The 13017-nt window shown below is 43.8% G+C and overlaps 1 protein-coding gene across 1 annotated transcript in view; it reads right to left on the minus strand.

Annotated features, from left to right (window-relative positions):
* The window catches only part of CFAP221 (cilia and flagella associated protein 221), a 115154-nt gene that overhangs the window by 57801 nt on the left and 44336 nt on the right, over positions 1–13017 (minus strand). Inside the window, exons 7-11 of the mRNA XM_007524760.3 lie at positions 10303–10406; positions 2909–3068; positions 1149–1269; positions 954–1065; positions 649–757 (exon numbers count right to left, since the gene is read on the minus strand). Coding sequence (XP_007524822.1) covers positions 649–757; positions 954–1065; positions 1149–1269; positions 2909–3068; positions 10303–10406 — 606 coding nt within the window. The remainder of the gene's footprint in view (positions 1–648; positions 758–953; positions 1066–1148; positions 1270–2908; positions 3069–10302; positions 10407–13017) is intronic.

Here is a 13017-nt window from a genome sequence, read left to right on the forward strand (position 1 = left end):
TCTGAACCTGCAGCGGGGATGCTTCATGAGCAGCAAAGCAGGTCTGCAGGACTCTTTGTCCTTCTCTCCCTCCCTCCCTCCCTCCTTCTCTTCCCCCCTCCTTCCCCTCTCAATTTCTCTTGTCCTGTCACATAAAATGGGGGTGGGTGTGTAGGGAGCAGTGGATTTGTAGTGCTGGCACTGAGCCCCAGCCATAAACCGTGGTGGCAATAAAAACAAAACTGTTTCAGGACTCCTTACCCCCGCCACACACACATATTTGCCTGCATAGGCTCCCCTGAAGGCACAGGGCCTCAGTGGTGGAAGAGAGTTGATGGGGTGAGATTCCGGACACTCAGAGCTCCCGGATTTGCCCTGGGGCTAGAGATGCTGAAGGCAGCTATCCGCAGGGAGCTCTTCTCCCAGGGTTCACTCCAGCTCTGCCACTGAGCAGTGGCAATCAGAGAAGGGTACGTGGCTTGGCCACATTGATTTCTTCTTAATAGAGAATCTATTTGGAAACAGAAGGCCCCGAGGAAGAGAGAGAATAATCAAATTTTTCAAAGGACAATAAGTCATTACGTTTCAGTTCACCGTGTCTCACACACAAAAGCCATCAACCACCGACAACACACTGTCACTCAGCACAAACAATGGCTCCATATTTACCACTTCAGATGATTTTCTATCTCTGCATAGATGTCCTGTCTGACTTTCTGTTCGAAGAGTGCTTCCTTCATTTGCCTTGTTTTGGAAATCTCGTTAACTTGGTCCAACACTGAGCAGGGCAGAGACAATAATTACAACCTAATCAAATCAGAAACATGGGCCAAGAGAAAAACACACTTCTAATGGCAAAACACAGCAGTTTAACTGGGCTTTGTTCTTACTGTTCATCTATTGCAGATGGGACAGACAATATATATATATTTCAGATTTTCCAGAGGCTGATTTATGATGGATCAATTGGTTACCTTGTCTTAGTTCTTTAATCTTCAGTTTTCCTGGTTCTTGGTTTAAAACGGTTGACACAGCAAAAGGATTTGATAAATCGACTGGAAATCTCAAGTTCTTATATTCAATTTCCTGAGGCCAGATCAGGAAGGGACCTTTGTTAGTTTTCCTCTTCACCACCCCTCCCATCATGTATCCTGTGACTCCCAGCTCACCTTAACTCTTGGAGGCTTTGGCTTTGCTGGATGTCGGTAGAAATTGACACATGGCATTGCCTTTTCTGGAGGAACGTCTACTTTCTTAGAAAGAGCATTTAGTCTTTCAAATTCTCCTCTCCTATGGTTTAAAACACATATTAAATTAGTTTGTAATCCAACTACTCCTATTTTTATTTTCCTACTGAAAAATACCATGATTCTAATCTACATTATCATATGTAAGCTGAAAATCAATCTATCTGAGTATTAAGACAGTGACTTGCTAAAATAATACTAAAACAATAGCTTATTGAAATAAATGCAATATACCAGAGCAAAAACATTTAACACACACACACACCCATTTTCCTTACACTCTCATGGGATGTGATAAATGCTTCACGATGTTCTCACGGTCTAGCATAATTCATTGCAGGTTGCCTCATACCCTGATATATATAAAGCCTCTGCTATATCCTGATTTTTCAATAGCTAAACTTGCTACAATAAAAAATTTAAGATGTCTTCAAGAACCATCCAAAATGATGCAAATGAGATAACTTCATCATATTTTTAATAGCTGAGTAGTATTATACATATACATATGGTTTTTTTTTTAGCCACTTATCTATCATTAGATACCCAGGTTGCTTCCTGGCGCTGACTATTGCAAGTTGTACTTCTATGAACATAGGTATGCATCATGTTAAGTGAGATGAGCCAAAAAAGGAGAAGAGCAAATACCAAATCATCTCACTTATAAGCAGGACTTAATAGGGACAGGGAGGGAGAGCACAAAGAGAAACAGTGACAGGGCTTGGTGTATTGCACCAAAGCAAAGGACTCTGGGGAAGCAGGGTGAAGGAGGAGTGGAAGAGAAAGTTGAAAAATAAGAAAACACTAAGCAGAACTTGGCCTGGAGTTGGTGTGTTGCATTAACGTAAAAGACTCTGGGGTAGGGGAGGGTTCAGGTCCTGGAACATGATGGCAGAGGAGGACCTAGAGAAGGTTGAATTGTTATGTGGAAAACTGAGAAATGTTACACATATACAAACTACTGTATTTTACTGTTGACTGTAAGCCATTAATCCCCAATAATGAAAAATAAATATTCTAGTACACTTAAGTACATGTCTCTGGAAGGATATAAAGGTAAAAATTCTACCCAAGTGATGTCCTAAGAAAGCCATTTGAGAGGGGCCAGGTAGTGAAGCACCTGGTGCATTTAGCACACTCTAAAAACTGCAGGGACCCAGGTTCAAACCCCCCCACACCAGTCCCCACCTGCAGGGGGAAAGCTTCACAGTGGTGAAGCAGGGCTGCAAGTGTCTCTCTGTCTCTCTATCTCCGTCTCCCCTCTCAAGTTCTGTTTCTATCCAATAAATAAGTAAATAAATATTTTAAGAAGAACACTATTTGAATACCGCAGCACATGACATAAGATGACAAATAACATTCTGTTTATCCAGTGAACTGACACCAGAATTATTAGCACGGCCTCATATTTATGTCAAAAACTACTTGTTCTCTGTCACTTCTTTCCCTCTTGGCAGAAGCAAATAGTGCCACAAGCATAGAGATACTCCATGCATTACTGTTACGTATAATGAAGTGTATATTGTGAATCTTTTAAATTCATTTCTTATGACATTCTGTTCTGGTACAGAAAGACAGAATGATAAGAAGGGAAGACTTGGCTCTTTTGTTGTTGTCGTTGTTGCTAGACTTGGCTTTCTGATAAAGTTGTAAGATACAAAAGCATTCCGGAGCAGCCCTACTTCAAAGCCATGTTGGGGTAACACGTTCCTGTGAAGACACAGTCATATGGTTGGGAGTTGAACTGTGAAATCCATAACTGTATCTTGATTTGCGCTGTTCCGTACGTCAAGGGTGTAAACTTAACAGTCACATTTATCGCCCCACTAGCTGGAATTATTCCTGAAATGAAAGGAATGAAAAAGCATAACATTTTCTTTTGTTGTCTAATCTAGGCAAAGTTGCTTGCGCGCGCACACACACACACACACACACTGTTCCCGTGATAAGATCACATTTCTTTTATCTTCATGTAGTTTACTATTGAACACCCATGAGTTAACTTCTGTGTCTTATTAGCATTGAGTTTATTTACTAATTACTACACTGGTACTTTCTAATAATTATCTGATTGTGTCAGTTACATAAACATCAATTGGAAAAGGATTTCCAGAGGCCAGGCAGTGGCCCACCTGGTAAGTGCTCACATTACAGAGCATAAGGACCCAGGTTCAAGCCCCTGGTCCCCACCTGTAGAGGGGAAGCTTCATGAGTTGTGAAGCAGGGCTTCAGTTGGCTCTTTGTCTCTCTCCCTTTCTTTTTTTTTAATATTTATTTTATTTATTTATTCCCTTTTGTTGCCCTTGTTGTAGTTATTATTGTTGTTGTCGTTGTTGGATAGGATAGAGAGAAATGGAGAGAGGAGGGGAAGACAGAGAGGAGGAGAGAAAGACAGACACCTGCAGACCTGCTTCACTGCCTGTGAAGTGACTCCCCTGCAGGTGGGGAGCGGGAGTTCGAACCGGGATCCTTATGCTGGTCCCTGTGCTTTGCGCCACCTGCGCTTAACCCGCTGCGCTACAGCCCAACTCCCAAGTCTCTCCTCCCGTCTCTCTCCCTTTCTATCTCTCCCCCTCTTGATTTCTCTCTGTCTCTATTCAATAAATAAATAAATAAATAAAAACAATTTAGAAAAAGTTAAAAAAAAAAAAAAAAGGAAAGGATTTCCAGAGCTATTGGGTTGTTGGAGAAGCTGTGACACACTTTTTGCTTAGAAAAACATGTCATGACTTTTCTGGTGAGCCACTACCACCCTGATGTGAGTTATCAGGTGTCAAGGTGAATGGTCAGGAAAACCTAGGGACACACCTAAAGCTGTGTCTAAACAATCCATTTCTCTTATATTTTTGTGTAACTTGATTCTCTCCTTGTGAAGCTCCAGGGCAGACTCCACTGTCTTCTCTGCGGGCAAACATCACAGCTGGTCTGACTCTTCCTTTGCATTTCTAGTGTGAATGAGACTTGCAATGTAGTGCTCCACAAACGGGAAGGAAAAAGAAAGGGATGAGGGAGTGAGGGAGGATCAGTGGACAAGAAATTCCTATCACCCGCCAAAGCTGGTTTCCGCCCAGGAAGATCTACCTGCAAACAAGTCCTGGCCCTCTCAACTTACATTGAAAATGGATTCCAGAAGAATTTAAACACGGGTGCTGTCTTTGTTGATCTGACAGCAGCCTATGACACGGTCTGGCACCGTGGTCTCCTAGTTAAGATCTCAAGATGCCTGCCTCCATGGGTGGCCAACACTATATCGTTTCTTCTCCAAAACAGAAGATTCCAAGTGCATCTGGGTGACAAGTCTAGCAGATGGAGACTTGTCTCAAGTGGCCTCCCCCAGGGCTCTGTTCTGGCTCCTACGCTATTTAATATTTACATCAATGACCTCTCAGAAACTTCTTCAAGGAAGTTCATCTACGCCGATGACATCTGCTGTGCAACTCAGGCATCAAAGTCCAACATCCTCGAGGAAACACTCACGAAAGACATGTCTCTGATATCTGATTACTGTAAAAAATGGCGACTAATCCCTAGCACTGCAAAAACGGTATCATCTGTTTTCCATCTACACCATGCCTCGGCCTCGTGTGAGCTTAATGTGCAGCTTGGCGATATGAGAATCCGGCATGAAGCCCAGCCAGTCTATCTTGGCGTTACTCTCGATCGCACTCTGTCATTTCACGAACATCTCATAAAAACTGCAGCAAAGGTGGGCGCGAGGAATAACATCATTGCAAGACTGGCCAGCTCCTCATGGGGTGCGAGCACTTCCACACTACGATCATCCTCTCTGGCATTATGCTATTCCACTGCAGAATACTGTGCCCCAGTATGGTTCCATAGCCCCCATGTCCACTTGGTCAATTCCAAATTATATTCCTCCATGAGGATAATTTCTGGAACCATCCGTTCCACCCCGGTTCCATGGCTGCCAGTTCTTAGCAACATCGCCCCGCCAGATATTCGTCGGGATGCGGCATCATCTAAGTTTATTTCCCACGTCTACGCTCGACCGGACCTGCCAATATACGCGGATATCTTCGCCCACCCTGTCCAACGCTTGACGTCTCGTCACCCAATCTGGTCTCCTACGCCTACACTGAGCTTCTCTGTTCCAGTCTCTTGGAAACAGAGTTGGCAGTCAGCTGAGGTAAAGAACAAACACCTCATCACAGACCCCTGCAAACGTCAACCCTGCTTTGACCTAGCACGTTATGATTGGGCCCTCCTCAATCGCTATCGAACAGGCCATGGCCGGTGCGCCGCTATGTTCCATCGCTGGGGAGCCAGAGACGACCCGAACTGCCCCTGCGGCTCCAGACAGACTATGACCCACATAGTCAACGACTGCCACCTCTCCAGATTCAAAGGAGGTCTCGAAACTTCCCATCAGGCTCAACCTGACGCTGTTGACTGGCTACGGAAGAAGGGCAAACGCTAGAAGAAGAAGTGGACAAGGTGTTGATGCCTTCTCTGGCTCCCATTGAAGGCTCTTTGGATTCCAGCCCCACCTTGTGCATCTGGTCTTTCCACCATCCCTACAGAAGTTATGTTCATGTCCTAAAATCACTTCCTTCCCTCTGCATTATGGACAATAGCTCTCTGTGCTCAAGCACTTGGACCTTCACTCAGTCGCCAAGTAGTTACTGAGCACGCACTGTTTTAGGCACTTGAGATGCAGCACTAAACAAAACCAAGTCCCAGATCTCACAGAATTCACATTCTAGTTGAGTATAAAAAGCAAACAAACGAACAAAAAAAGACAGACAAGGAACTATAAAATAGCAAGCGCTGTGTCATGAATACCCAAAGAACAATCAAGTCAAGTGCTTTGTCTTGGTTTTGTTGATCTTTTGGGTTTCTATTTTGATAATTTCTGTTCTTTAAAAAAAAATTTTATTATCTTTATTTACTTACTGGATAGAAACAGATAGCCATCAAGAAGAAGGGGGAGGTAGAGAGGGAGAGAAACAGGGAGATACCTGTAGCACTACTTCACCACTCACAAACCTTTCTCCCTGCAGGTGGGGACCAAGGGCTTGAACCTGGGTCCTTGTGCATTGTAACATGTGTGCTCAACCAGGTGAACCACCACCTGGCCCCCTTGATCAGTTCTGTTCTAATTCTATTCCTGTATTTATTAGAGCTAGGGTCACAGGCATGTGCAATTTCATCCCTCCAGGCCATTTTCTTTTTTTGATTTACATTTTATTTTTATTTAAGTTATTTCTTTCAGTCATTTTTTTTCCATCGGGGTTATCACTGGGGCTCACTGCCAATATATGAACCCATCACTCTGGGTGGTCATTTTCCCTTTTTTAATTTTTTTAAAAAATTTATTTGACAGAGAGGACAGAGCGACTGAGGAGGGAGGGGACGATAGAGGGGGAGAAAGACAGACCCTGCAGACCTGCTTCACAGCTCGTGAAGTGTCCTCCCTGCAGGTGGGGAGCCGGGGCTCAAACCTGGGTTCATGCTCATGGTGACGTGCATTCAGTTGGGTGCACCACCGCCAGGCACCTCAAGTCATTTTTTACAATCATGTAAATTATATTTACATGATTGTAAGATTACAGCTTTTAGTGCCACACCACCCCACCATCAAAGTTCTGTGTCTTCACCCTCCCAAGGGTAACCACCATAGTCTTCACAGACTCTTGGAGACAGTTTGTGTCTTCTTTTTCTACTTTTGTTGTTGCAAGTTCACATGTACTGTTCTCTGGACTCCACATATGAGTGAAACCAGCTGTAGTTGACTTTCATCTCTTTACTTATTTATCTAGGTGCAATCACCTACAGTTCTCTTGTGACAAAATGGATGGAACATGTCACTTTTGGCTTTATTTATTTATTTAATTTATTTTTGACAGAGACAGAGAGAACTTGATCAGGGAGAGTGACAGGAAGAGGGGGGGACCTGAAGCACTGTTTGACTGCTCAGGAAGCTTCCCCTGCAGACGGGGACCAAGGTCCTTATGCACTTTAATGTTTATGCTCAACTGGGTGTGGCGCTACCCAGGCTCCAGGCCACTCTTCTAGCCAGACATATATATATGGAGAGAGAAAGAGAGAGAGAGAGAGAGAGAGAGAGAGAGAGAGAGAGGGAGAGAGAGAGAGAAAGAGCCACCATAGCACCAGAACTTCCTCTGTGGCAAACCACCTCCCACATGCACCAGAGCTCAAGCCTGGCTGGGCCTCACACACAGCAGTGATGACATCTCAACTCTTCTTCTTTGTTCTAATTTTTATGATTTCCTTTCATGTACTATTTTTTTCTTTTTCTATTTCCTATAGGTGAGGAAGGACCCAGGCTTTTTGTTTGTGTGACTGTAGCAGGTGTGTGCAATATTCCTGTGTTCTGATACAAATGAGTCGAACAAGTGAGTGAACCCAAACTTCAAGGCAAACTTGAAACTTCCAGACTCTCCATCCTCAGGAACCTCCTCTCCCCTAAGTTTCTGAATTCTTTGGATCTCACAAATCTTTTAAAAATTAAAAGCTTCCCCACTAGACTACAACTCCATACAAGAGACACTAGTCCTGAAAGTTCTTTAATCTTCAGAACACAATGGTTCAGAAATAGTTTTCTGTCACTGAGAGATGTCATTCACTATTGGCTCTAGGACTTCCTGCAGAGAAGAGCGATTTAGCCAAATAACTTAGTTCCCCTGGTCAACCTAAGGTTGACGGAGTGGTGTCGTATGCGTTACATTGGTTTGTTCTAGCCCTCCCCAAACCAAGAGAATTGGATCAGTCCAATTAATTTCGCGGGCCTGCTTGGCCCCGCCCCAAGGAACCCTGAGGGAGGGTTCCTGAGTTCATGAGTTCGAGAGTTTCTGAGTTCGAGAGTAAGGGAGAGGGTTCCTGAGTTTGAGAGTGCCAGAGTTGGAGAGTTCCTGAGTTCGAGAGTTTCAGGGTTACAGAGTAAGAGAGAGTTTCAGAGTTCCAGAGTTGGAGGGTTCCTGAGTTCAAGAGTAAGAGGGAGTGCTTGTGCCGCCGCAAAGAGACAGCAGAGTTCTGTTTGGTGATTAGTTTGTCTTAGTTTATGAATCATTGTTCCTGAATAAAGAAATACAGCTTCCCTGCCCAGTCGTTGTCTCCGCGTCTCTGTTACCCGCCGTGAAGCTACTGGCCCGGCAAGAGCCTCTGAAATTTTAACAACAGAGTGGAAACTCTATAATGCACTGAACTTCAATACCTAGACCACCCGCCTGGTCAGAAAATATATTCATTTGATCTGTGATTCACTGGGGACCATAGACCAAGTGGACTGACTGCTCATTAACTTAAAAAATAAGAACAAGTTCTGGAGCAAAGATTATTGTTTGCTTTGACCTGGCTGATTTATTTTTAAGTGTTCTAAGTCCAGACCTATATAAACACAGCAAACTGGAAGTGTAGCCTAGGTAACTGGGTACACTGCCTTTTCCATTAACTCAGATGCCAATTAGCCCTGCTTATGTACAGGGCTGATTCTCAAGTGTTAACGGCTCAAAAAAAAAAAAAGTAAAAAGATGTACTCAGCAGTCAGAGATGACTACTGATCACTTGCCAAAGTACAATGGAGGAGGAAGGATTTGTGTTTGACATTTCAAAATGAGAAGAGCACCTTCTCCCCCCTCCCAAATTAATATTTCACCAGAAAAAAAAACCACCCAGAAACTGTGATTTTATGATTTCAGTCTGAGGCCAGTTTCAGATCACTGCCCTTAACACAATCAGGGATGCTGTTAAGTCACAGGGTTGGGAGGTGATGAGGCGGAAAGAGAATACAAGACTTAGAAAGAAACTAAAGGCCAAGAAACCCCTAGCTGATCAATAAAAATAGATTATGATGGAGTTGTTGGGCTGACATCTCCCTCTCCCTCTTTCTCTCACACACAATGATAAAAATAGATAATAAATGAGAACAGTAAGACTATTTAGCCATGTATTACCTTCACCCGGGTACTTCTCAGCCCCCACCGCATCAAAAGAAGCTTTGGCGCTATGCCATCTTGGTCTCTTTTTCCTCTGCCTCTCTGTCTCTAAACAATGATGATGATGATAATCATGTATTCACATATAGTTGTCATCCATCTATGCTCAACACTATTTTAAAAAAATTATCTTTATTTATTATTGGACAGAGACAGCCAGGAATTGAGAGGAATGGGGAGATGGAGAGGGAGAGAGAGAGAGAAAGACACCTACTGCCCTGCTTTACCACTCGCAAAGCTTTCCCCTTGTGGGTGGGGACTGAGGACTTCTTGTGCACTGTAGTGTGTGCTCTTAACCAGGTGCGTCACCACCTGGCCCCTGTATTTGTTTATATATGTAGTTCTCCGGTTTTGAAGCAGTGGTGTATTATCATTTTGACAAATTAACATTTTGCTTCTTAGGACATAATTTTTAAAGCAAATATGGCTTGGTGCCCATTTCGCATAAGAAAGTTTCACTTCCCAGAGCTACTAAAGCCAGATCATCAGGAAAAAACATGGGATAGGTGGTGTTAGTAAAACTGAATAGTCACATGGGAAAGAATGAAACTGCCATACTGTGCACACACACGCACATGCGCACACGCACACGCACACACACACACACACACACACACACACACACAGTATCAGCTCCAGATAGGTTTAAGATTTGAACATAAGACATAAGAACATAAAACTCTTAGAAGAAAATAGCAAAAGCCCCAGACATTGATTGGGTAGTTATGTCTTCTTTATCACACATAAAAACAAAAGCAGCAAAGGTAACCAGGTGGTACTACATCAAACTTCAAAGTTTACACACAGCAAAGTAAAACAGCAACAAAATGAAGAGACAAGATGGAACTGGAGAAAAAAACTGCAGGCCACACAGCAAGTAAGGTATTATGTCTAGGTGATACAAGGGCGTTACATAATTGCATACACACACACACACACACACACACACACACACACTCTCTCTCTCTCTCTCTCTCTCTCTCTCTCTCTCTATTAAAATAGTCCAGGGACATAAATTCCCCCATTTCTCCCTCAGAGGGAAAAATACAATTGACTAGTGGGAGCCTCAGAAGGAAACTTGAAGTGCTGACTCTCCTTACCTGAGGTTGGCGTAACAGTGAATGCTTGATGTGCCTGAATTAAAGTGATATGAAACTCAAAGTCCACAGGGCAGCTGCACTGCAATGGAATAACATAACTTTTGCTGCAAAGATAAAAGAGAAAGATAAAAAATAGTTTTCCTTTCCTTCCTTTCTCTCTCTCTCTCCCCTTCTCTCCCTCCTTCCCTTTCTCTCTTCCTTCTTTCCTTCCTCCCTCCTTTCTTTCTTTCTTTCTTTCTTTCTTTTCTACCTTTCTTTCTTAATTTCTGTTGCCACCAGAGTTATCGCTAGGGCTTGGTGCCAGCACTACAAATCCACTGCTCCTTTGGCCATTTCTTTTTTCCATTTAAAAAATATTTTATTTTATTGGATAGGACAGAGAGAAATTGAGAGGGCAGGGGAGATAGGGAGAAAGAAGTACAGACACCTGCAGACCTGCTTCACCACTGGTAAATTTTCCTCCCTGTAGGTAGGGAGCAGGGTCTCAAACCAGAGTCCTTGTGCATGGTGATTGTGCACTTTGCTGGGTGTGCCACTACCAAGATTCCCCCCCCCCCCCAATATCAGTTTTTTGGGAAAGAAAGTAGTTATGCAATAAACAACCACAGTAACAACAGTCAACAAGGACATAGTGGCTTCTGGCTGCCAGATCAGCTGGACATTTCCCAGACATCACCTCTTGTAATCCGATCAGGTGGTCAATACTCTAATTCCCCCGTTTTCTCCCATCCAAGTACAAACCAGGACTGACCCTGCTTAGCTCCCGAGATCAGACGAGACCAGGCGTGTCCAGGGTGGTATGGCCGTAGACTAATTCCCCCATTTTCAAGAGAGGAAACAGAGGCACAAGAGAGGGTGAGTGTCCTGCCGTTAATGATGGGACTGGTTAGTGGCAGAGCAGGGGTTTGATGCAGATTGACTGTCCAGAGTATCCATAGTCCAAACACAGGTTTCCTTTGATGCCTCCCAAGATGCTTGCCCCTGTGGATACTCAGTCACACGGAAAAGGCCCCAAGGCCTAGTGACCTGAGTAAGCAGGTCTCACTTACAGAAAGCCTGGGAAATCCCTGATTGTTTCAGAGCCTGGAGTTGAGACTGTGTTGGAGACACCACCCTTTGTGTTATGTTTGCTCACGATGTGCCAGACAAGTTCAATAACCACAGAGGACCCCAGAGTGTGTATATACTCAGAAGCGCTCTCATAGAGCGCAGGAGTGAGGCCGGGACAGCCATCACTTGGCATCCTACTTGCATGCAGCTGGGGCAGTCTTCTGGCCTGCTTCCAGAAGCAGGAAGCTGAGTGCCTATTTTAAGTGCTCAGAACCTGCCTTTCTGACTTTCCTTTTTATATACAATTTTTATTTATAAAAAGGAAACACTGACAAAAACCATAGTATAAGAGGGGTACAACTTCACACAATTTCTACCACCAGAATTCCATATCCCATCCCCTCCCCTGATAGCTTTCCTACTCTTTATCCCCAGGGTCATTGTGGGGTGTATAAGGTGGAAGGTCTGGCTTTTGTAATTGCTTCCCCACTTAACATGGGGGTTGATAGGTCAATCCATACTCCCAGCCTATCTCTCTCTATTCCAGCCTTTAGGTTCATGATTAGAACCTGCCTTTTTTAAGACCTGCTTGCTTCTCTGCACAGAACTCCCAAGCCCACACCCTTTAGCCCAGTGGCTGGTCCTTGTCTTAATCCATCAGGTGAGGACTTCTCTGCCACCTGTCCTCCCCTGTCAGACCTTCCGGTTTATACTAGGAGAGACTTCACTTCAGAATACCGCTGTCTGGGTGCTGTTCATCCTGACCTAGTCTGTTTGGGAACATTTCCTATTACAACCTTCCTGCCCTCATGACCCAGCTTCTTTACCTGCCCAGTCCCTGTCTACAAGCATCTAGTCCATTTAACACGTTGAAATACTTTCTGATTCTGAAGCACAAGGTACATAAAGGCATTTTCAAGGCAGTTCAGGCTAACTGAGCTTCAGCTACTTATAACACTAACTGGATAGATAAAAACTAACAGTAAAAAAAAATCACAAATCTGTGGTCGGGTGGTGGCACACCTGGTTGAGCACACATGTTACACTGCTCAAGGACCCCAGTTCAAGGCTCCGGTCCCCACTTGCATGTGGAAAGCTTTGAGGGCAGGGCTGCAGGGCTGCAGGCATCTTTTTGTCTCTCTCCTTCTCTACCTCCCCCTTCCTTCTCGATTTCTGGCTATCTCTATCCAATAAATAAATAAAGATAATACAAAAGTTTTTTTTTTAAGTCACAAATTGCTTTTAAAGCGATAAGGAACTGTGGGCAAAGTTCAAAGGAAGTCTTAAACTGTGAAGGTTAAACCAGGATTCCTCAGTGGCCTCAGGGATCTGCTCAGATCTGCCCCAGCAAGTGAAAATCTGCTGCACAGGAAACCTTCACTAAAGTCATACATATGTTTGCATTTTCTTGAACTGGAACCCAAATAAAGGAAAACAAAACCAAAATGAAACAAACAAACAAACAAACAAGCAAAACCCTGCAGGGACTTTTCATTTGTGCCTGACTTTTAGCAATTCCCATAGGAAATGTATCATGGTTTGTTTTGCATGATTATACAAAGCCCAGTTCTTGATGCATTAGGAAGTCTGCAAAAACAAGCAGTGCCATGAGGGCACACAGTTCCGAGGACTTTGATTCAATGGCCACGTAGCAACATAAGTAAT

This window comes from Erinaceus europaeus, chromosome 18, assembly GCF_950295315.1.
Source record: "Erinaceus europaeus chromosome 18, mEriEur2.1, whole genome shotgun sequence".
NCBI classification, from domain to species: Eukaryota; Metazoa; Chordata; class Mammalia; order Eulipotyphla; family Erinaceidae; genus Erinaceus; species Erinaceus europaeus.